General features: G+C 47.1%; 3 protein-coding genes across 8 annotated transcripts; 1 reads left to right on the plus strand and 2 right to left on the minus strand.

The window, feature by feature from the left end:
• Positions 1-898: 898 nt before the first annotated feature.
• Positions 899-10,661, minus strand: yaf2 (YY1 associated factor 2). Of its 4 annotated transcripts, XM_057023074.1 has the most exons (5): positions 10,449-10,661; positions 9,938-10,060; positions 3,585-3,747; positions 2,960-3,103; positions 899-2,873 (listed from the first exon to the last, which is right to left on the minus strand). In XM_057023074.1, exons 2-5 carry the CDS (start codon positions 9,960-9,962, stop codon positions 2,630-2,632), a joined length of 576 nt encoding a protein of 191 aa, XP_056879054.1. In that variant the 5' UTR covers positions 9,963-10,060; positions 10,449-10,661; the 3' UTR covers positions 899-2,629. The 4 variants fall into 4 exon arrangements, with proteins under 4 accessions (XP_056879054.1, XP_056879057.1, XP_056879055.1 ...); XM_057023077.1 differs by lacking the exon at positions 3,585-3,747; XM_057023075.1 differs by lacking the exon at positions 10,449-10,661 and having other exon boundaries at positions 9,938-10,289.
• Positions 10,662-10,885: 224 nt separating this feature from the next.
• Positions 10,886-13,097, minus strand: zcrb1 (zinc finger CCHC-type and RNA binding motif 1). Its single transcript, XM_057023073.1, has 8 exons — positions 12,967-13,097; positions 12,712-12,816; positions 12,574-12,602; positions 12,359-12,470; positions 12,149-12,256; positions 11,944-12,053; positions 11,702-11,780; positions 10,886-11,630 (listed from the first exon to the last, which is right to left on the minus strand). Exons 2-8 carry the CDS (start codon positions 12,793-12,795, stop codon positions 11,502-11,504), a joined length of 651 nt encoding a protein of 216 aa, XP_056879053.1. The 5' UTR covers positions 12,796-12,816; positions 12,967-13,097; the 3' UTR covers positions 10,886-11,501.
• Positions 13,058-23,909, plus strand: pphln1 (periphilin 1). 3 transcript variants are annotated; one of them, XM_057023070.1, is made up of 12 exons: positions 13,058-13,152; positions 13,694-13,727; positions 13,933-13,997; positions 14,097-14,312; positions 14,608-14,669; positions 14,807-14,923; positions 15,133-15,302; positions 15,532-15,618; positions 16,285-16,320; positions 16,908-16,963; positions 19,262-19,414; positions 23,117-23,909. In XM_057023070.1, coding segments are annotated over exons 2-12 (1,227 nt in total). In that variant the 5' UTR covers positions 13,058-13,152; positions 13,694-13,726; the 3' UTR covers positions 23,381-23,909. The 3 variants fall into 3 exon arrangements, with proteins under 3 accessions (XP_056879050.1, XP_056879051.1, XP_056879052.1); XM_057023071.1 differs by lacking the exon at positions 15,532-15,618; XM_057023072.1 differs by lacking the exons at positions 15,532-15,618; positions 16,285-16,320.
• The last annotated feature ends 10 nt before the right edge of the window (positions 23,910-23,919 follow it).

Below are 23,919 nucleotides of genomic sequence, written 5' to 3' on the forward strand. Positions count from 1 at the left end.
ATTACAAAATATTTTTATGGTTTCAATTTGATAACTTCGTTTCATTCCTCATTACTTTAATGTAACATTGCTCCGTAATTCAACATTCGGTACATCAAATAGGATCTCTTGAACTGAGATGATGCTGGCATTTAAATGACTGGACTGCAGACGCGCGTGCGTCTATCCTAAACACGTTCCAACGCTCCGTGTTTAAGCTTTTGTTTTGAAGGCGCCGGCGTCTCCTCTCCCAGCTGCATCATCCTCGCTTGACGCACGTCACGCTGGAGAATCTGGAGGTCGGGACCCTGGATGGGGGAAGGGTGGGAGCGATAAGCTGCGCTGATTCCTCACCCTCCTCCCCTCCCTCCAGGCTCAGTCTGCAGCCTCCTCAGAATTGATTTCACCTCTGAAAGGAGCCATTCACGGCGTGCACAGACAACGTCACGTGGGTTTTTCCTGTTGTGTGGTAACACGAAGGCCACGCAGCTTACTACAATATAATAAAGCAACTATTAATGACGCCTCCATTTCAGGTCAGGCCATATTTAGTCCCCCTTTGCACTGCATGTCTGGATTGTGTTAGTCACATTATTGAGCTGCGCCATAAAACCTGTTATTTAATTTTAGACCAACAGCTGATGAGCAGATCCTCCAGGGCAGCCACTATTGGGACGCTTCCAGGCTCTCCATTTGTGGATCTCACCGTGGCTGACTGGAGTCCCAGACCAGAAATTTGAGATTCCAGTGGCTCAGTTTTCTGCATAATGCATGCGGCACAACAGATTACATCACTCTTTACCAGCCACTGAGGGTTAAAGGCAGCAAACTGGAACTTGGCCCAGGTCTCAGCTGTTTGCATACATGTAGTGAAGAATAAAAGCATCTACTTTTCAACAAAGAAAGCATAAACGGAGCATTTGTGGTTATTTTTCTTATTGAGACATATAATAAACAAGTCCACACAGTTTAAAACAACTTGAGCATGGCAAAGCAAAATGCAAAGTGACATCCACCGTTTCGAAGTGTCTCCATTTTTTCTTTTTTAATTTTTTTTTTTTTTAACAAAACCCAAATATAAACAAAAATCTGTCGGAGCGTTTCCCGTGAGCCCGCGTGTCTAGTCCCAGCTAGAGCGGCGAGCCTGACGAGAACGCCTGACACATTTAACGACGCTAAATAAGAGACGCGGCCCGTCCCCACGATACACCGAGACCATAATAGAATCATGCCATGAAAGTTCTCCTGATCCGTGCTAAAACATGAAAAATCTCCACAGTGACACTGGAGTGATGAAGAATACAACCACATCAAAACACCTCAGTACAATATTAGAAATATCCAGTCCCTCTGAGTCGCGCTCTACAGGGTTGCTAAGTTAGCGTGTAGTAAGGTTGATGTGTGCCATCTTTCCTTTTTGCCCCACGACCCCCACCGTCACAAATCTTCCTGGGGGACGAACAAACATGATGAAATATGCAGAAGTGGACGCCACATTTCTCCCTGCGGGAGTCATGTGGTTGACTGGTGCAACCGCAGCATGAGCGGCTAACAGATTTAGTCAGTATCATGTATTTACAATTAATAAGGATTTCATGCTGTCTGAGAAAAGATGATTCATGAAGCTGCGTTATGGGTTGATTAGTCTTGGGAGACACATTGGCGAACGTGTGCTAGCTAATATGCGAGCGATGCATTATTTACTCGCATAACTTGCAGAAATACAATAATCGCTGAGCTTTAAAAGAAAATGCTAGTAGCTCAATGTTGGCTAGTAGCATTTTCCACTATTCTATGGCTACAGTTTGTTCTATGGACACTCTGAGATGCATTTAAAGCTGCATATAGCCGGACTGTTGCCAGTTCTCTTCATATCAGGCCGCAAATAAAGATGGACGACATGAGTGAGGCGTTGTTCGCCCCCTGGTGACAGGCTGCGGTAAGGAAATAGCCCGCTTTTCCAACAGAAACGGATGAAAACTGCAGATGCTATTCAGCCGAGCGTCGTCCATCTTTATCGTGTCGGCACATAAACACACACACACACACAACCCTGATTGAATCTGAATAATGCTAAAGAGGTTCAACATCAATTATTGTCACAGACAGGAAAAGAATGTAATATCTCTAAGTGTATAATATACCTCTGAAAAGAGTGCTTTTTATTTAAACCTGTGCAGTCTCTGTTCTCAAAGAAATAAGCATTAACTGCTCCAAAAACACCGAGCGGTGCTGGTGGCGGCGCTGCCACGATGCCGCGTTTTAATGTCACTCGACGGCAACGGCAGTCCAGACGCCTGGTGACGCACGTGGTCCACGCGTCAGGATCAGGAGCGCAGTTCTGATCGTAGGGAGGAGAGATTCAAGGGTTAGTCAGGGGGAAAAGGAAGGAAACCTTGACAGACGGCGTGCGTGGAGGGCGGCCATGGCGTCCTCGCTCGGTCCTGAACGAGCTCCTCCTCAGAATAAGGCTGCCTGAACTCTGACAGCTTGTCCCTAAGATGGACCAAATGTTTGATATTGCTCGCTAAATGTTGCAGAATCTAGAAAAGTCAAACTAAACTATCCACAAAAGGGACAAAAAGAGCCGAGGAGAAGAGCCCTCCGCCGGTGGCCCGTGGGCCAACACCAAGGCGGGGGGGGGGAGCGCTCAGTGGGACTCTCCGTTGACCGAGCTGCCCTCCCCTCGTGGCGAGGAGGAGCGCGACAGGCCCTTCTCTGTGGTCTCTGAGCTGGAGCCGTTCTGGCTGTGGTGGTCGGTGGCGGAGGCGGCGCTGGACGACGTGGCCGAGGGCTTGGCCTTCTCCTTAAAGTCCGTGATGATGACCGTCAGGTCCCCCACCGTCACCTCCAGGTGCTGGGCGCTGCTCCGGTCGATGTTTTTTAACCTGGGCCTGGCGGGATGGGGGGGGGGGGGAGAAAAGGCGGCGTCACATCCTGCAGGAAAAGGCGGCGCTGGCGTGTTTTTGCTCCGACTCACCTCATCTTCTTGTGACTGTTCTTCTTCAGCGACGGCTCTCTGTCGCTCTTCTCCCTCTCTGCTCTCTCCTTCTTTTCCTTTTTGGGCTGTGTGGGCAACACGAACTGCTGCGTTACCTGCTGCTGGGAGACGGGGCGAGGCTTCCTGGGGGCAGGAGGGGAAAGAGTGGCAGGTTAATAACGGCACCTGGAAGGACATGTGGCGTCACGCAAGGGCAACTCGTCGGCTGTGTTCCTAACGCTGAACCACGTCTGTTTGGATCGCCATGCCGACCAACCTCAACCAAAGACGAACAAAAGCCCCCCCAGCGCCCGCCTGGCACACGAGGGCGATGCTCCGTGGACAAAATGCATAATTAAAACCAACCGGAACGCTGGTGACTCCGTGTTCCACCACACGGTTGAATTTCCTTCCTCCAACGTCGCTTAACTGATACATTACGCAACCGGTCTGGCAGCGGTGTTTGCGTGAAGGCTGCAAACCGAGATCTGTGTGTGTGTGTGTGGTGTGTGTGTGTGTGTGTGTTAGAAGGCCATCTGTTGAGGGAGCCTTGGAAGCCCAGTGCCAGTTTGCTTGCTTGCGCATAGAAGGGCTAACGTGTCCTGGTGTACCTGCTAACACCCACCGATCAGACTCCGCCTCCCAGAGCGGCGGGCCTGCTGGCAGGTCGGCTCCGTGTTCCGGGTCCAGTCTGGCAGGGAGCCGTGGGTGAAGGCCAGCGCTGCGCTCACAAACGGACTCGGCGTCTCCAGGAGCGTTCCTGCGTCCGCCCCACCGTGATCCGGGCGCTCGGAATTGGAATAAAAGGAACGACAAGCTGAGGGTGCGCTGGTTGATTAGCGGTGCAGGATGACCTAAATTGGGGCCCAGCTTTGAAGAGTCTCTCACAGAAACACCCCCCCCCCCCCCCCTCCTCCTGCCCCTCCTCGTGTTTTCACAGCCTTCACAGAACGCGCGGCGATGCTAGCAGGGCTGGAATGAAATGCAAATGGGTCTCTTGGCCTACATAACAGCAGGAGACGAGGGGTAGAGATCCTCTAATGTGTCCGTCTTGTCGGGACGGCGTTGCAGGAGAAACTGCTGACGCGTCGGAGGCGGAGGCCCCCTTTTTTTTCCTTTTTTTCCCCGCAGCTCTCCCTCCGCCGTCGCTCGACGGAGCGCCTGCTTTTCGGCGGCCACCGTCACAGAAGTGAGTCAAGCGTCCTGCCCCCGGGCCAAATGAAAGCACTGTCCTAAATTAAAAATAAGACAACTGCCTACTCATTTGTTTTTTTTCCTTCCTCCTCAACGCGTCGCTACGATTTTCCTGCTTCTCCTTTCCTCTCGACGGCGTCTCTTCCTCTTCGTGTATTCAAATAAAGTGGGTTTTCACTAATAGAGCCGGTTCAATAAGCTGGAGGTGAAGGGGGAGCCGGACAACCTAATATCGCCACGGAGCAAGGCAGCGGGCTTAAACAGAGCCGCCTGTGTTAATCCAATCAGGCGGTTATTATCTGAGCACTTAGACCTCCTTCTGGAAGATGAGAACGTGTGTGTTGTGTGTTTATTGATTCCAAAGGGGGGTTTCTGTGCCTTCCCCCCCCCCTCCGCCTGACATTAAGGCAGCCTTTTGGAGCTGCTGTTCCATCCATCATGCGCAGATAGCTAATGACGTCCCAGACCGGGACCTTATGACCTCACAGGAAGCTCGAACAATTAAATTATTTGGAGAAAACGATGAAAAATCCTCCTCATTTTCTCACACATCTTTGGGAAAACGGGGAATGTTGGCGCTGGGACCGCCACTGATCTTCCAGACTGACGTGAACTCTGCCTGACCCCTTCACAGATGTGTACAGACTTGCACGCCGAGACCCGAGCGTTCCGCGCTCAGCTGCTTTGTCAGATGAACTCCCTGACTTTGCACTCCTTCACCCTTTCCCCCGCTCTCAGATAATCTCTGGTGGGAAGGGGGGGGGGGGTGCTGCTGTCGGGGCAAATGGCGTCCGAAGATTCTTTTAGCAATATTCATCACTTCCATGCGGATGCTGGTAGTGATCAGCCCACCGCGTTGACTGGATTTGTGCAACGCGGCAATCCCAGGCGCTGATGACGCGCGGCCATAACGGGATCAGTCTGCCAAAATGAGGATTTGAGGCTCTAACGGAATCAAAAGTTCTGTTCTGACGCATCGTCTCGCGCCGTCCCCCCCTCGGGAATTCAACATGACTGGCGCAATTAGATTAAGCTGTGGTTTTAAAGGGCTTTAACGGGTCTGAATAACCAGGGAGGGCCTCTAGGTGGCGGTGTGTTTTGTGCCTCCGCGTTCTTCAAGGGTGCAAAAACCACCTCCAGAAATGTTAAACGGACCAAAGATCTGACCCCGGGGTTTATTGACTGATGTTTTTAATTTTCACAACAACGAGCCGTTACTCCGCGTGATTATTCCGTTAAAGCCGTGCTGATGTATTAGCAGAAACAAGGCGGCCGGCGGCGTGAAAAACAAGCTAAGTCTCGCGTTCCGCTCGGTGCCGTTCTGTGACGACTGTAAGATCATTGCGAAACGGCACATTTTGTGCGACATTGAACGCTCGCTCAATCTCCGTGTCAGGTTTTCTATCAGCGGGTTACTCCTGGGAGCTCCTCCAACCCGGTGATTAATGTCGCTCCCTGCCTGTACACGCTAGCGTACGTGCTAGCGTGTGAGGGAGACAGATGGCTCTCCGCGTCCTGTGGTTTATGACACCTTCCACAACCCGCCGCTACGCCGCAATCTCGTCTCTCTCTAGCGCGCGTGCACGCGGAGCGGCGTGTCATGCATCAGTGTCGCCGCAGTAATTACAGGCTTATCACGTAGCAATAATCTTCAGCCAAAGTGAGGCGATAACAGCCAGCTTCATTGTCCTCGGCGTGCACGCGGTGTTTGTGTGCTGTGGGAGCTTTAAAACCAGTAATCCGTGTGAATGAGCCGTGTGCGAGACTGAAGAGATTTAATAATTCATACAAAAAAAAAAAAGGTTTTAGTCATTTTACTGGGCTCAGATTCACGTATCACATCTCCTGAAACCTTATCGCCCTGTTCTGATGACATCATCCTTTAGGACCTCTTCCCAATCTGAAAAATGGATTACTGTATACCAAAAAAAAAAGGATACGTTGGATTAATTGCGGCTCAGGCGATCCAGACGTGCACAACAAAACACAGCGCCTCCCCTCATTGGCACTCCAAGTGGATGAAAACACAGAACGGTGCCCTGAACCCATTTAGCTCAATCGGTAACGGCTCCAGAGCTGTGCGACTGTTAAAATTTTAGATTCAATCACGATTTCCCCTCTGGGTAATTCCAAACCGAAGATCCGTGCCCTTCTTGTCCGTGCAGGTTTGTTTCAGATCAAAACAAGATGGAAGACGAGCGATCGGTCGCCGGGAAACATAAACCCGACGCACGGTTGACAACAGATGTCGAATGACAGAGGGTGTGTGTATCACTCACACACACGCACACCAACTCTGAACTTTTTGTTCTTAAGCTTGACAGTCTAATTATATAAATCTGCCTGGGGCTTTAGGAATGTGTTGCAAAACTCAGGCTTTAAATAATTAGCATTTCAGAAAAAGTGCAATCGTCTGTCGAGTGACGAGGACATTTTGATTTGTTTGGGAATTTGCCAACAACTACCTGCTATTTTAACATCTTCCAGCAAGCTTCGATTTGCAGGATTAGGTTTCGCCACATCAACACGTGCGCGCGATGGCCTGGCACAGATCTGCGGCCCAGTCAGTCCCAGCACAACGATGCATTTTTCAAGCAGCCGCGTGATAAATTTCATTCCTTTCCTGTTCGAAAACCCTGATTTCAAAGGATTTATTCAATTAATTCTGTGCAGGGAGCGAAATATGTGTGAAAACCAAAAGAAAACCCCCCAAACTTGAGTCTTTTAAGTATGAATGAGTACAAAGTCTGCCTCATTCAGACTTAACTCTTTGCAAGTCTGCATTCATTTCATAAAATATACATTCAGCTGCACACTCTCACCTCTGCAGCTCTATTCAGAGAATCCAGATGATGGATCTCCTTAATCCCATTTATCACGGATATCTGCTGCAGCCGCTACCTGGATTCATGTCCCTGCGCTAAAATTCACACGATAAAACCATTCTGATAAACAGTATTCTTATTTTGTTGGATTTTATGTGTGTTAAAGAGGTTTGTTTCTTTTTATTCCACACGCCATGACAACCAGCTCTACCGCGAGGACGTGAGCACCTGCATCTGAGGCGGTGGAGCCCGATCTTCAGAGAGGGCACCGCACATGAACTGTGAGGGAGTTGGTGCGGAGGATGAAAAGCAGCACAACATCTAAAAGTCCTGCCAGCTTTCCTGCGAGCCCAGAACGGCTCGTGCTTGTTTAAGCAGAGCTGACAAAACCCTCCCATCAGTCACTGTCAGCGCGACACGCCCTCGGGGAAGTTCAACTCCGCCAGAGAGGCCGAGGGAGACGCCGAGAGCGGAAGCTGCACGCCGAGCGTGCACAACGGGTAAGGAGCAGAAAATACAGGCGGCGCTGGCTGCGCTGACCCGAGAGAACAGAACGAGCTCCCGAGCTTGTTTTCCACTCGGAGGATCTGAGATCGGCGAACAGATGCAGGTGGTGTGGGCGAGGCGCCACAGAAGGCCACGCACAAAAACATGGCTGTTGGAGGCGGCGATAGCTGGTTGGAGGCGGTGCCGAGGCTCGGGCCGTAACAGCTGTCTGTCAGCGCCGGCTGACGTGACATTTTGGGCACACATGAGCGTGGACTGTGCCTCGCCATATGTCTCCTGTGTGAGGCGTTGACGCTCTAATCCCAGATAAGGCCTAATTTGTGCAGGTTCCCTTCAGCGCCGCGCTACTGCGCAGCCACTTGTCCTCTGTTGGCTGAGGCTCCACTCAGAAGGTGTCAGGAAGATAAATAAGCCTCTTTCATTTTTTTCTTTTTTCCGCGGTGATCCGAAGCGTCCTAAAAGAGCGCTTTAACAACGGCTTCGGGGTTTTTTTTTCTTCCTTTTTTTAAAGCGCGGCTTCCACTTGTGAACTGAAAAGCTAGCCGCAAGTTTCTGAGCAGCTATTCTCCCGACGTCAGCCAGCTCGCGCTTGGCGGCGAAGGACAGGGAGGTGGAGGTGAATGAAAGAAACGCGCCCCTCTTCTGACCATCGCGACTGTTTTGGAGCGGCTGCCAGCTTTGGGGCCCTGCAGTAGATCATCTCCACCTCCATAAAACATTCAGCTCTGCCTCGCAACGGCTATCAAACTCATCTTCCTCACCTCTCTCCCGAGCTTGAAAGGGCGCTTTTATTTAGCAACCGTCACCTTTTTCGGGAGCCAAAGCGGAAAGATTCTAATGCTGCTCAGGGGGGAAAAAAGTGATTTTATGCCGTCACATGGCACTTTCACACCTAACAAGTGGTTTAAACCACTTCCAAATCTTTGACCTTCAGGCCGTGACGCGCCTCCTCTACCCACTGGACGCTCCACAGATGCGTCAGGCAGAAACTGGCGGCTGAACGGCGATAACGCAGTCACGCTTGTTTAGCAACCCGCCGGGGGAATATGCTGTGCCCTACATTTATATTCTGCATGTCATTTGCCCTTTAGTGCCTTCAGCTTGCTCGCCAAGATTTCCACTTCTCCGTTGCGTTTGCTCGTGAACAGCTGCGACCACCTGTGTGGCCATTTTGCCGCAGCATTTGCCGCCGTGTGGCACCAAGTGTGCGCTTGGCACGGGCGCCAACACGCTGCCGATGCAACTGGGCAGCGCTGCAGTTGTGAGGACATTAGCGCTAGCATTAGCATTGAATAAGACCTTCTAACCTTTACTAGTAACGCTCCAGAGCGTAGCGCACAATTCATGAGCTCCCATTTCATCACCACCCATGGAAAAGTGTCAGGACGGGGCAAATAAAAGCTTGTTTTGTCGTTTCGGTGGACACTGAAGAGATTCCAAAAAGCCGCAGGCCACTTGTTTTTAAGTCCCTGGAGTGTCCTCTTGATGTCAACACCACCAAGAGGACACTGTGCACATCTGATTGGGTGTTCAGAGGGTTTCGGGGCAAATATGCAAGCAGTCGCGTGTAAAAACGTGCACGTCGAGTGCATCTGAATGTGCGTGTGTGTCTCATAACAGCAGGCTGATTAAGCTGTTGCATAGTAATGAGCCCTGTCTGTCTGTCTGTCTGTCTGGCAGCTGCTCTGACAGCCTCTTTTCACAACTCGCCCTCCCACACACATGCACAGCAGTGCACGCACCAACATGAAACATACCACAATTATGAAAAGGCATCAAACGCTGACAACTGATGCGCGCTTGTTGCTGCCGTGGCGAGATGGCTGGGAAAGTTGCGCTGATGCAGGAGAGAATCGATGATGCATTAGAGGGGCAGAAACATGCGCAGCTTCCCCTCGCCGGGGCCACGCTTCCTCTCCTTCACCCTTTTGTTGTTTGTTCATCCCGATAATGACTGCCGCTCAGGAATAACAGTCATTTCCTGCTTCAGATCACCACACTCGGGATGAACCCCGGCCACGGCTCAGGGAGCAGATTAGTTGCACCTTCACGCTGTGCATTTGCCCGCTTGAATACCTGTGCGTGCATTAGTGGCTCTACGTGCACCCTTTGCTAGCACCTCTTCTTTTTACAAGCAGCGAGCCATTTTACAGAGGTCACCACCAGGGTGAGAGGCTGGAAATGGGGATCAGGACGGCTTCAGTTGGACGGAATCAAGTTTTGGCACAGCAACAACAATGGCTAAATAGCTACCCTGCGATGTGTTCATGTTTACACAAGCTACTGCCGCTGCGATGAGGTGAAAATAGTCGCGAATGAATCGATTTTTGTCGCTCTAAGAGTGAACTAATTGCGTAGAGGGATGATGAGATTGAAATCCAGAGCCACGCTCTGCCCCTCGGGAGCACTAATGCAAAAAGAGAGCTGGGTTAATGTATATCCGTCCTCTTACCTCGTTGATGTCCCCTTCCTGACATCACACATCATGCACTTAAAAGCTTCTGCCGTGTTCTTGTACGTGCACACGCTGCAGTCCCAAAACCCCTCGTCGGAGGGCTTCGGTTGACGCTTCGGCCTTTAAAAGAATAAATAAAACGGGGGAAAAACATGAAAATTACTGAAAGGTGGAGAGGTGGGATGAGGAGTGCGAGGGAGAGTATGTCAAGCGCGTATCCAACGAGGCTATCGGTAGCACACATCTGGGTAAGCTAGAGGATTTAGGAAATCACCAGCAAGAGCGCTGTGATCTGACACTGTAATTGGCGATGAGGTTTTAACACCCGCGCGCGCGCGCGCCAACACGCGCACACACACACGCGTCTGTGTGTGTGAGCGCGAGAGGGAGAAAGAGAGGGAGGGAGGGAGGGAGACCGTGGAGAAAAACCCATTTCCCCCATACGCTCGTCGATGCCCGCTCGCCTCTCCTAGCGAGAATAAGTCGACCACTTTGACTCGGTCTTTACCTTGTGGGACTCCTCTTGTCGCCCATGCCAGACCGGGGTTTCTCTGGAGGTGGTGAGACGAGCAGAAGTCGCGTTTAGTCCGGTAATTTCAGCCGAGAAACGATGCGCCTGAACCGCTCGGCTTCCAGCTGTCGTGGAAACTCCGCTTGGGAGATGGTCACGTGACTCCCGACGACCAATCAGCGGCTGACCTGCTTCCCGAGGCTGACATTCCTCCTGAAAAATCTGTGCTGCCTTCACGGACCCGGCATAAAGTCGTAATTATCCCCACGCCGCGTGTTGGTTTTGTATACTATTAATAATAACATTATGGTAATAATTTGTGTTAAATTGTATTTCTTTTATCAAAGCACTTGATGGAAATGTTATGATTTCTAAAAAAAAAAAGCTGCGTAATTAATCTGATGGTACATTGAACAGTCGTCACCACAAAATGATCTCGTTCAGAAATTTATAAATATTAGAACAGCAAGACATTAATCAGTAACTTTAATATGCGGGGGAAAACGCACATGGACACGGTCATTCATTTAAAAGAATTGTAAATACCTGAAATGCTTTAATACAAAACTCAATTTGTTACATGAATCACCCAGTATTATTCAGTGTCACATGATGTTATTGGGAGTCTTTTTTCATATTTGTGACAAACAGTGCAGTCACGTGCTTGTTCTATCTCTGACAGTGAATGCAACATAAAGTCGAACTGTGGTCTCACAATGGAATGTCCTACAACCAAAGATATCATCATCTACCAAATATTTCTAAATCAGATGTGGACAAAACAGTACATTGTACAAGTCTAAAATGAAGGCAATACAAAAATGGAACTGAGACACTCTTGTGACCAAATTACCTTCTTCCCATCGTAGTAAGCAGAATGCCCCAATACACAGCAGGAACCTTTTGTGAATATTTGTACCCACAGTCCTCAAGAGGGTGAACGTAAAGACAGCACAATCATGACAGTAATGTTGCATTTACCAGCACATGCATGGAAAAGAACAATGGAGTTTGTGTCACATTAATGTTTGCAAGCTGGAAATGATGTGATTAGTCACTTAGTTCCTCCTCATCACTGAAGTATGCACTTTTCTTGATCCTCGGTTTTCGAGAGTCTGACGAAGTTGATGGAAACACATCTTGCAACTTCTGTTTCCCTTCTTCTTCCATTCGGGCTTGCTGGAGGGACAAAAAAAGTTAAATAGGTGTCCTTCATTCTGAATTAGCCATTTGACTAAGTGCAAACTTACCTGGAAAGCAATAGCCTGGCTCAGACTGTCGAGGGTTGGGTCCTCACCTTCCTCTTCACTCTCTGCTTCTTCTTCTTCACTGGAAAGAAACAGTGCAAGATACAAACTAACCACACCACACTATATACTTAAGTAATGTTTCATCTTGGTTAAGGCTCAACTTTCCAAGTCTTATTACATAGCAATTATTAGAATTCAAAAGGTAAAAAGCCCTCTTTGTAGAAAGAGATTAAAATACATACACATGGTCGGGTTGTTGACCCTTTTTCTTCTTTTTCTTTTCTTTTTTCTTGGGAGGGTCTCTGTCACCTAAAATATTTTTGGGGCACGCGTAGCTCAAATGACCTACATCCTGTATTGGCATGAGATCCAGAAGACACAGAGATACACTTTCATTTTCCTGCATCGAACAACTTTGACAATTTTAATGGATAGACGTGCGCATACCCCACATTCGTAGCATTTAGATTTGTCTGTGTAGTTTCGCCTCCTGATGAACTCAGTCGCCCGTCCATTGTCGATAGCGATGCTTGCCTTCACTGTTCTCGAAAACAACTGATGGGAAAAGTTGATTTTAAAGAAGAAAATAAATGACAAGTTTTTCCAGAGTATTCCAGTGATTTTGGAACTCAAAGCCTTGGAATAAACTATTCTTACTTGCTTGTTGTTGATAGCTCTTACACAGTTACGAGCTGATTCTCTGTCAAGGAAAAGAACAAACGCCACTCCCTTACTCCTCCGGGTGTCTTTATCCTTTACAATTGTTACCCTGTAATAAGCGAAATACGGATTCATAAAGACATTGTTCTGATGGCAAATAGTCTGATTTCCATTTTGCTGGAAACATGGAGTATTTTGACAAAAGTTCTTACTTCACTACTTTTCCATATTTTGTGAACAGCTGAAACAAGATAAGTGACGTGTTTTGTAAAGGAGTGTTTACACCAGATGAATATTTGACTAAAACATCTATACATTAAAACACTATAGGTTCACTTGTCTAATCTTACCTTGTGTAAGTCGTTGTTAGTGAGAGAGAAGGGCAGGTTCGACACATACACGGTGCTTTTGCTTGGTGCCAAACCGCCACTCATATTGTTAAAATGTTAATGAATCTAAAGAAAAAATGGTACAAAAAATCATCAACCGATTAAAGGAGAAAGAAAAGAAACGAAAACGTCTTGACAAGCTTGGCTTAATTTCAGCATTCTGCGTTTAAATATGAATACACAAGTAAGGACATGTTGACGAAAATAGTAACTTACAATAGGTTCAACGTTAATATGAATAAAAGAGGTTTAAACAACATTTACTACTTCGAGCAGCTGGACATTAGCTGCAATAAACAGACGCCATATCTGCAAGTCGCTTGTTGATGACGCACCGCTGGTTTCAGCCAATCAAACAACAGGGCTAGGCTAGGCTAGGCTAGGCTAACTAAACGACATAAGGTGAGATTGTTTTCTGTGCCGTATAATATACATCTATGTAGTTTTTAAACACCCGCGTCTGCTTAACAGTCAAACTACAATTGTAAATTCGGTTCTGTATTTCATGTGGCGGTAACTATAATTCAACTTGCCTCGTTAAGATCAAAGGAAATATCCTGATTTTGCAGTCTATATGAAGGCTAGTTAACGAGCAACGCTAGCTATCAGTTGTGTTTCTACATGTATTAGTTAGTAAAACAGTTTCGGGATTTTTTTATGGCGTTGACTTTCGCGTTTGTCGATTTAATGATATAAAACAGTGTAGTTGCTGTGTTGTTAGTCAAATGAAAGTCTGTGTTTGTAGTTAACTTCAGTCTGAACCACTAGCCGTAGAAGTAATTTGATCTCAAGGTAACACAGATGAAACAGATCCTGCTTTAATGTACAAAAATATTTGGATTTAGACGCCTTTGTTCTTAGAGGATGTTTGATATTCTGATAGTGCCTGCTTTTACAGTGCCCCAATGGTTATTTGAAAATGTAATAAAGTGTTATTTTGTGCAGTGATCCAAGGATATATCACGTTGAGCTCAAAAGTAAGTCACTGTTACAGCCTATGTCTTTCTTAATTTCTTAATTCTTAATAAATACTGCCATTGCAAGATGTGTGATCATATATTGAAAGATGTCACAAATGAGGCATACTAAATGTACACTATTTTAAGACCACTTTGAAAAACTCTCTTGAGAAGACTGCACATGCATGTATTTTGCTAACTTTAAGTTATTTGATTTTTACAGTGACTTACAGAAGGGATCGATCGATACGAGATGCATACGAGGAGCGCTTTATGACAGAGAGGCCGGTGAGTCTACATACCAAAGCCTCTCAGTAAACGTCAGCTTTACGTCCTGCATTGATTTGTCTGTACTCAAGCCCACTTTCATTTTTTCTATCACGGAAGGGTCCGTATCCAAGGGCAGCTGGATCAGTGGAGAGGAGAGGCCCCTTTGGCAGACCAGAGGATGATTACAACCGCGGGGGATACGAATATGATGGAGGTCCGCGCTTTTTTCCTAATGGAGGGGGCCCAAGAAATTACCATGAAGATCAGCGGGGTTACCATGGTGAAAATGTGCATTTCCCTGCTGAACGCAGAACAGGTCCACCCTCAAGAAGAGTGAGAACATACATTTTATCGTAAACAGTGTAGTCATTTTTTAGTTGTTATTGTGGCTGTGGTAATTGAGCAGAAACCTTTATTTTTTATTTTTTTACAATAACGCTTCTCTTTTATTGAGGTACCTGTAATGTATAGATGTGACCACCTGGGGGCGCTACAGCCACAGTTTTTGATTTATAAATATGCAACGCTCAGACAGATTTTTCATTACCTTTAATATGATAATGTTGCATTGAATGACCACGTGACCTTGGTTGATTTATGCTGTTTCCTTTTTGAACTAATCCTTTAGGAAGATTATCCTTATAGAGGACCCAGAGAAGACCCTCACGCAGGAAGGCCCATGGAGTTTGGGTAAAGTGTTGTTGCCTGTTTTGATTATGCATTTTCCAGTTAAACAAAGTATATTAATCAAGAACTGAACTGTTACCAAAATGATAACGTCTTCCTTTAATTTAAAATAAAAATACATCATTTTTCTATATCCTCAGAGCTCGTGCACCCCCTCCTCACAGTGTGCGTGGCCAGGGAATCTACCCAGCACCCAGATCGCTCCCAGAGAGTGGAGAAGACACACTAGTACAAGCCATCCTCAACTTGGATAGAGGGTAGGAGAGCATGCTTAATTATCACGCTGACCATCGAGTTGTCGCTGAACATATGGCAGAGAAAAGGGTCCATATTTGGCAGTTCTGAGCCTAAACATTGCATTTTTATCCATTTAAATAAGCCTCACATTTTTCTTAATCTCCATCATTGAAATACTATAATTCTCTCATCTCATGACAATGCTGCCTTTTCACCTTTGTGTCTTTAGGGAGGACAGAGATCACTACAGAAGAAAAGCACCATTCCCTCCAATCAGAGATCGTTCCCCGGCGCGCCGCGAAGTGGCCCGTTCGCCCCACAGTCGGTCCGGCTCCAGCGTCAGCAGCAGAGGCTACTCCCCAGACAGAGCCAAGGGTCTGCTATTTCCATCACAGCCAGGCAAGAGTATGTAGATCTTAGGCGGTACCCTCCCCTGACACGGGGAGATCCTTCTAAATACCCAACTGTCTGGATCAGGGGTTTAGAGTTCAAAATCGGAGGTACCGGTCGATCACGTTGCATGTATTGGTAATGCATGTTAACCAAAATTAAATCATCAAAAAAGATCTCTGAGGCTTCAAAGCAAGGCTGAAATACGTTCTCTTAATTTGGCTGACTGGCTTTTCAGGTGCCGACGGTCCAGAGGGTCACGCAGCTGTTTCTGAGCACCTCTGGGGGGCGCTCTTTCCTCAGCAAAGTGGACCTGACGGTTTGGGTCTGTACATTCAGCCCTACAGACATGCTCAGATATGGGTGACAGTCAACAGAATTTTTTTTCCCTTTATCCTTGGCTGCAAGGAATGATGAAGAAAATGACCAAAACGACACTTTTAAAACCAAATCAGAACAACCGACTCGAAAGAATTTCAACAAAATATATGGCACCCACATCTTAAGCAAAACGCTGCATGAATAATTGTAGCTGCTACCTAATGGTGACGACGTTGTGAGATACATTAGCACTTTAGAGATGTTGTTGGGAGAGCTTCTGAAAAAGCTCCATTGGGAATTCTTTAGCATGAATCACGACTATGCAGTCATTTAATGCAGCCTTCATTATTATGTTGGAATCTACTTAAAAGTGTTAAAGTATCTCCTTTTTTAAATATGTAGAACTCAACCTCCCAGCTCTCCCCTTCTCCCAGGCCATTTAGGTCGGCTGCCACCTCTACTGTTGCCCTGATCCTCTTTAAAACTTTATTTTGAAATGCAGTGAGATAATGCTGCTGCGCTTCCCGATGTCTAAATTTGCATTTTGTAACCTCTCCTGGAACATGAGCATCATCCACATTTTAAGGAGGCATCGGGGGAGCGACCACGCTGGATGAAACGGAGAGAAAGTTAAGCTAGCTTCAGGAATAACATTTTGGTCTTTTTGCAGGGTTTGATGAGACCTATTCTCAAAGCAAGTTAAATGGTAAGTGCAAAAGTGGGAAGTGTTTTGTTGCTCATTGTTGTGAAGGAAATATGCAGAGGTTATAAACCATAAACTTAACCTTTCTTTAACTTGGGTAACCGGAGAGTGACCGGGGGTGTTTCTAATGCGAGCAGCAGCTTTCCTCCCAGCTCCGTCTGCCACTTTCTCCTCAGGCATCGTAAAGATGCCACCAGGTCGTGTGCGAAATAGCAGAAAAAGAGTGTAGGATGTCTGATGGATATTCCTGAAGCTAAGGGGCGTTTTTGTGTCGCAGCGAGGCGCTCCGAGTTCATGTTTGTTAGTTAAAAGCGGTCGTCGCCTTCCATAACTCGGCTACGCCGGTCGGGAAAAGAAGTGCGAATGTGAACCATCTGTTTCTGGATTGTTCCAGACATGGTAGCCTTGATCGCCAGCCTTGAATCAGACACCGACACCTTTTCCCACATGCTTATTTACTTTCCAGACACACTAATTATGTTGTTTCTCGTGACGTTTTTGCTTTCAACAGCCTCATTTAGTCTTTTCCCCACATGTTGTTGTTACGCAGGTTTGTAAAAATTCTCGGTATCTCTTTCCTGTTTCTTCAGAAAAAATACCCGGCCTGTCAAGAGAGAGCTCCCCGCACAGCGCGACTTCAAACAAGGTACACTCAGTAGAGTAATGTAACTCAATCTCTTTCAAGTCTTTTATATTATTGCTCCTAACTTTCCTTTAGGTTCACTTGACAGCCAAGAGTTTTAATCAATTATTATATATCATGGCCTGTCAATGTACAGCAGAACGCATCTGGAACTTCTTAAATTCTGTCCATCTAATAAGTGTTTAGCCCCATTGAAGTATGTTAATGGGTTTTAAAGTGGCCCTCATGCGGAGCATAAAAGCCATCAGGCATGTGCTGTTTACATATGTGGTAAGCAGACTTCAATCACAAGAACTTGTACGGTGTAGAGAAGGCTCAAGTGTCAACAAGCCTGCCCCCCGTTTTTTTTAAAGAGCTTTAAATGTTTCCAGCATAGATCAGGGACTTACTGTTTGGAAAATAATAGATTTTTTTTTGTTGTTGCAGATATGATCTGTTTCCAACTCTGCAGAGGAGTGTAAATACTATCAGATGTGATTAGGCCCCCGCACGGCCGGCCGCGGCCACCCAGGAGCCGCGAGGCAAACTGGGTAGCGCAGTCGTAGCTTTTATCGGAGGATCTGAGCCCAGAGAAAACCCTCCTGTGGCATTCAGTGGGATGTGTCTGAGTCGAAGCGCCAGGTCCACATTATTTTAGCTATGGGACACGTCTGATGATGTGAACACTTGTATTTACTGTCTGCAAGGATCAGGCTTTCGTGACCTGTTTGATGGGTTAAATATCATCCTGTCCAGTATGCACATTGTAGAGTTTAAAAGTTAATAAGGAATTGAACTGACTGTGAACCTGTAGCTTGTATTTTAGCATTTGGTCCCCATTTGTTTGCGTCTCCCTTTATGACTGTCTTTCATGCTAATGCTATGTTAGCAGCCTTAATGTGACTCAGAAACATCTGAAGAGGAACGCAACCTTATCAGTTTTAATTCTAGTAGGAGTTAATGTATTATTAGTGGGGTAATGAGCCTGGTTTTAGAAATAAGAACTAACAAGCTACAGGCACGGGTGCTTTTTTTTCTTTACATGCATTCTTCCGAGAACTGCTCCCCATCATCCCGGCTGCTGTGATAAACGTTTTCTTTCAGCGTCCTACCTCTCCATGTACACACGTGCACACGTACACACAAGCACATCCAGCTGCTGGTTCTGTTTTTGATCTAGCCCGCGGTGCATTATTTCCTCTTCTGGGGGCACGGTCCCGTAACCTTGGCCGAGATGAAAGGACCGAGGCGTGCCCCCAGTAAAGGCTGCGCTCACGGCTGCAGCCGCCGCCTGCTGTGTGGAGCCAACAAACACACACGGAGGCCTTCTGGTGCCATCAGAGGCAGACAGGAGAGAGCAAAAGTGGAGTTTGGCTGTGGGTGGGGGAGCAGATCCTGTGGTGGCTTTGTTTTATTGCGAGTCAAATGATTGGAAATGAGGCACAATGGATGGAGAAAGATGCGCGGCTGATCTGGAGGTCGCACGACCTGTAACTGTTTATTATTTATCTCTCAAACTTTAAACCATTAGCCACCGGTTGTGTGGGATGGTGGGACAGCCTGTGTCCAGAGCCAAGTGGAGGAGAAGTGGTCAGAGAACCAAGAAGGGTTTCACTTGGGAAGCATCAGTGACTGGATTTCCTATAGTGCTGATTTATTTCTCCCATCCGGGGGATGAATTGAGTTGAGTAACAGAAAAGTGCAACATCTCCTGCAGCCTGGACTGGGTCCAGTTCGATGAAGTGTAAGACTGAGACGGATTTATCATCGAGTCCTAAAGAGGCCAAAGACTGACAAATGTTGCCTTTGGTACGTGAACAAGCGTCCACATCTCTCCTCAGAATTGCCTCTGGGATGAAATCGGAGGACGGAATAATCGGCCGATGCTTTATGAGTTAGGCTTTTTATTTTGGACTTTACCCTGCATTCTGATGCACTATCTCCTATAATTACTTTCCGCAGTGGTCTAGAGATTTAATATGACTTCGTCCCTGCTCTGGACTTTTAGTCATGGCTGAGCAGCTCTGCTCGCTGGCCTTAGAGCTCGTAATAGTATCAGGAAATGAGCGAGAGAAATCGAGCAGTGATCCAAGTTGGCCTCATTTTTCCCCTTTTGCTCTTTCTTTTGGCTTTCACCGCAATTCTTGTGGGTACCGGAGACTCCAGTCTCCACATGAGATGGCTTATCGCTGCTCCCATTACGATATCAAAACAGCCAAAATGCGGATTGATGGGAAATTGCTTGAGGTTTGATGGTCCTGCCGATGCAGTGCGCTCGTCTCTCTCACGTGTCTTCTCGCTCATGTCTGCTGTGCTTTTCAGGAGGAGAACCAGCCTCCTGAGGGGGACAAAGAGGAGCCTCTGGCGGCCCCGGCTGCAGAAGAAGCCAAAACCCAAAAGTCCTCTTCATCTGCGGAGAACTTTCAGGAGCGCCGCGCCCTGGCCATCGCCGCCAAAGCTCAGGAGATAGAGAAGGTGACCTTGCATCTCGTTAGTTCGATTTTCAAGTACTTATGCCCAATTTATAAAAGAATATTTTCCCATCAGGAAGCGTGTTGCGTTTACAGTCCTCATTAGCAGTTGGAGATTTGTGCGTTTTCCTCAAATGTCAGCGTGATGCATGCATGACACATACTTTGGCAAGGGGTCGTGCACGTATGGAGGCCGACTGCTCTTACTCACGCTTAGATTATTTTATTGGATAGACATGACTGGAACAGCCGCATATTCTTTTTCTAACTAGGCCGGAAATTAACTTTCCCATCCAGTAGTTTGAGCGTTGGTTTGTGGAGAAATAAGCCCACCCTGCCAGACAGATACTGGGTTCAGCATGGTGTGTCCGAGTATTTCCTGTGGTTCCTATCCTATCTGCAGCAGCTCCAACGTCCCCACTCTCCCACAGCTCTGAGACCCACGCCTGGAGTGGAGGCGGGGGGACACACACGAGGAAACCTGAAACGCAGTCGCGACCAGAACATAGTGTTTGGTTTTGTGCATAAAGTGGGCGGTCGATCATTTAGAGCTGAAACTGCCCCCACCTACCCGCCCCTCAGCTCTGCTGGGGTATCTAATGAAGGCCATATCCTGCACCAGTAAGCACTACTGCTGCTTTACTGGGACCGTTAAAGCTGGCCCGGCTCTGCCCTGGGGCGCGTGCCACGCTCGCAGATTGAGCCCAAGCCCCATATGAAGAATAGGCTTTATATATTATTTAGGCCGTGTTGCCTCGATGTTTTGTGGATTTGGGCCGTATGCCTTATAATAATCAAGAATTTTCAGTCTGGAATTGGTTAAAAAACATGGAAAAACAAAAACATCCCACGTTTTTGTTCTATCAGTGTGTTTTTCTGCGATTTATGATGCCTCTCTTGTGCATGAAAGCAGGAATTCCAGTCCGGGTTAGATGCTCTAACATTCAGGAATGTTTCTACCACAATAACTGTCAGAACCCAAATTTCCTCCAGATGCAAATAGGATTGCATCACAGTTGTGATTCATCACATATCTGGAGTTCTTTGGTCCATAATACACTATATTGCCAAAAGTATTTGGCCACCCATCCAAATGATCAGAATCAGGTGTCCTAATCACTTGGCCCGGCCACAGGTGTATAGAATCAAGCACTGAGGCCTGGAGACTGTTTCTACAAACATTTGGGAAAGAATGGGCTGCTCTCAGGAGCTCAGTGAGTTCCAGCGTGGAACTGTCATAGGACGCCTTGCTCCTAAATATTCCAAAGTCAACTGTCGGCTTTATTATAAGAAAATGGAAGAGTTTGGGAACAACAGCAGAGGAGGAATTATGGTGTGGGGTTGTTTGTCAGGAGCTGGGCTTGGCCCCTTCGTTCCTGTGAAAAGAAATTTTGAATCCAGGATACCAAAACATTTTGGACAATTCCATGCTGCCAGCCTTGTGGGACAGTTTGGAGCGGGCCCCTTCCTCCTCCAACATGACTGTGCACCAGTGCACAAAGCAAGGTCCATAAAGACGTGGATGAGTCCTGACCTGAACCCGATAGAACACCTTTGGGATGAATTAGAGCGGAGACTGGGAGCCAGGCCTTCTCCACCAACATCAGTGTGTGACCTCACCAATGCGCTTTTGGAAGAATGTTTGAAGATTCCTATAAACACACTCCGCAACCTTGTGGACAGCCTTCCCAGAAGAGCTGAAGCTGTAATAGCTGCCAAAGGTGGGCCGACGTCATATTGAACCCTATGGGTCAGGAATGGGATGGCACTTAAGCCTCACTTATATGTGAGTCAAGGCAGGTGGCCAAATACTTTTGGAAATATAGTGTAAGTGCACTATATGTATTATTTCATGCTTTGTGGAGCGACTTTTGACACATTTATTTAATATTGTGCCCAGAACACCCCAAACTCATCAGACCCTTTTTCAGGCTGAAGCAACGGCGTCTCTCTTCACATTTGCTCTGCGACGTCTCTGAAATGCTCCTGTTTCAAGCCGGCGATGCCTTCAATCTCTTGACAAGTGTCGGCCAGATGTTTTGGCTTTTTACACCCAATCTGGTCTAGCCATCTCCCCCAAACACACGGACGTGCAAACAAACTCCAGGCCAGTAGCTGCCCACCGCCGCTCACCGACCGTCTGTTCCCTTTTCCACACATTGGGAGTGAAAACCCTTCCATCATCGGCCTGCCACCACGCTGGGCTGCGTAAAAGCAGCACCGCAGCGCGTGTTTGTGTAGCTAAGTGAAATTGGTCTGCTGAAATTCAACCTGAACCTCACTCGTATTGTTAGCGTTGACTTTGGCCACGGTACAGACTAACTGGTGAGCGTGAGTGACGGGGCTTGAGAGGCAATAAAAGGTGTTGTGTTTTGCTCCTCGCAGGCCAGGCCTTGATACAAAGTGTGTTTTATTTCATTTGGAGAGGAATCTAAATATATTTGGCTGCAGGACAGACGGCCAAGTTCCAGAGTCAGTGGGGGTTCTTTTTAGGAACAAAGATGGTAGATCTGGACCCTTTTTCTTTTCATCTGAGGCCAGGCGGGCATGCTTATTCCCAGTCCAGTTTGAAATAGAAACACGGGTGGGGTCGGACTAGAATGGTCCCGTCCTGCCCCATCGGACGAGATGGGAGCCTTCACAGGAAATGCGCACAGAAAGTGTCGTTTCAGCGCATTATGTCGGAGTGGCTTTCCCATATTTGGAGTTGTTGCCGGGGGAATAAATTGGACACTTCCTGCAGCAGCCTGATAGCTAAATTCACCGTCATCAGTTGTCAGCTGTGGAACGAACCCTCGAGGTTTGAAAGGACAGTCGGTGGTTTCAGGGTGTGGAACAGATTCAGATCTGTATTCTATGATGTAACGTCTTGTATGTCATCACCGTACTCCCCTTGAACTCTTTTTTTTAACATTTTGCTTCTCGTAAAATAATTCATTCGTCATTGCTGTCCAGTCGCGCTGACTCCTGGCAGAACAAAAATAGGTGCTCCCAAAATAATTTCAAGAAAGAACGCCAGAAAAAAAACAAACCTGAATGCATTTCTGTCCCTAAATAACTGCAGAATTTACTGATAACTCAGGCTTCTCAGACACGCCGGGACTGAATGCAGTTTATAAAGTTGGCTTTCTGTTAGAATCGACTGCCGATCCAGCCAGGAGCGCTGGTCAAGTCGTGTCGTGAAAAGCTCTAAATGAGCCAAGACGCTGGAGCACGGGTTTCTTGTGCATGGGAACCCTTCATCTGTGTCTTTTGAGAAGATGTTAATGGCAAATCAAAGCAGTTTATGTGGTGAGTCGGCTTCCTCCATTGTTTTTTATGAGACATTTGAGGCTCGGTGTGAAATAACAGCTTTCTAACAAGATACCAGGATCCCTTCCTCATTGTCCCTCTAACACCTGTTAAAGCCTCTGAGCCTCCACTAAATAGCTCTTTTATTGCCTGTTAGGCCGCCCTGTCCTGCATTAAAGGGCCTTATGAATCTTGAGAAGAAAACGGTTTACCTTTTGACACTACGTGATGCGTGGTCACACCAGAACCATCAGCTCAGGCTAGAATATTGACACTTGGGTGCAAGGTCGAGCAGGAAGGAAACAGCTTTTTTTCTCCCTTGATTGTGAGCTCTTTTGTCAGAGGGTTTGACCTCTTAAGGGGCCAACAAAAGGGATTTTGGATTAAATTATGGATGCATCTGTCTTTTTCATAGGTGTACCGTCAGGACTGTGAGACATTTGGGATGGTGGTGAAAATGCTGGTGGCTAAAGACCCCAACCTGGAGAAGCAGCTGCAGGTTCCGCTCAGGGAAAACCTCGGAGAGATCCGCGAACGCTGCCTGGAGGACCTCAAACACTTCATCAACGAGCTGGACGAGGCAGTCCGGCAGCCCGAAACCTCCGTCTGTGACTCGACCACCTCGTCTACGGGTCATAAACTCTCAAAGAGTCGAGTCAACCACGGCTCCTCTTATTGACGCAGCGGTGTCGTCTCCAGAGTGGCACAGAGACCGCTTGAACACGATGGACTTGTAGGACAATTCATGATCGCTGGACTGAGCCAACTCTGCAGCACAGCATCCTGAGGACTAATAGACTGCAGCGGGATAAACAGTGTTACCTTCGAGGGTTTCTGTTGAAATATGTTTTAATATTTTCCTTGAAATATTGTCGAAACAACTTATTGAAAGATTTAATTCTCTCCGCCTTTATTTTGATACGTTGTCACCACGCCAGAGGATTTTTTTCCCCCTTTTTTTGCAAAGGAACAGCAGAGAAGGAAGAGTTTGATTTATTTGTACTGTTTAAATATTAAGTTGTTTCTGTTTTTTACAGTTGGGTGGGGTTTTTTTTAATGCTCTAAAGCTTTCCCCAAAAGAGGGGGAAAAAAGCGTTTCTAAAAAAAATTTGCATTTGAGGTAAAGTTTTGCACATTACTCAAATGAACTTTTGATATCACATCGCCTGGATTCTCTGGACTGACATTAAAGCTGAACCTGTATTATACAGCCTGGTA

This window comes from Takifugu flavidus, chromosome 22, assembly GCF_003711565.1.
Source record: "Takifugu flavidus isolate HTHZ2018 chromosome 22, ASM371156v2, whole genome shotgun sequence".
In the NCBI taxonomy this organism is placed as follows: Eukaryota; Metazoa; Chordata; class Actinopteri; order Tetraodontiformes; family Tetraodontidae; genus Takifugu; species Takifugu flavidus.

Bases quoted from the DNA above. Each gene is read 5' to 3' on its own strand.
- pphln1 (XM_057023070.1), top strand. The intron at 13,998-14,096 runs GTGAGTCTACAT...CTATCACGGAAG, and splicing joins GCTTTATGACAGAGAGGCCG to GGTCCGTATCCAAGGGCAGC. The intron at 15,619-16,284 runs GTCTGTACATTC...GTCTTTTTGCAG, and splicing joins AAGTGGACCTGACGGTTTGG to GGTTTGATGAGACCTATTCT.
- zcrb1 (XM_057023073.1), bottom strand. From the start codon at position 12,795: ATGAGTGGCGGTTTGGCACCAAGCAAAAGCACCGTGTATGTGTCGAAC. The intron at 12,603-12,711 runs GTAAGATTAGAC...ATCTTGTTTCAG, and splicing joins CTAACAACGACTTACACAAG to CTGTTCACAAAATATGGAAA. The intron at 12,471-12,573 runs GTAAGAACTTTT...CGCTTATTACAG, and splicing joins AAATATGGAAAAGTAGTGAA to GGTAACAATTGTAAAGGATA.
- yaf2 (XM_057023074.1), bottom strand. From the start codon at position 9,962: ATGTCAGGAAGGGGACATCAACGAG. The intron at 3,104-3,584 runs GTGGGTGTTAGC...TCCTGCCCCCAG, and splicing joins TGGGAGGCGGAGTCTGATCG to GAAGCCTCGCCCCGTCTCCC. The intron at 2,874-2,959 runs GTGAGTCGGAGC...CCATCCCGCCAG, and splicing joins AACAGTCACAAGAAGATGAG to GCCCAGGTTAAAAAACATCG.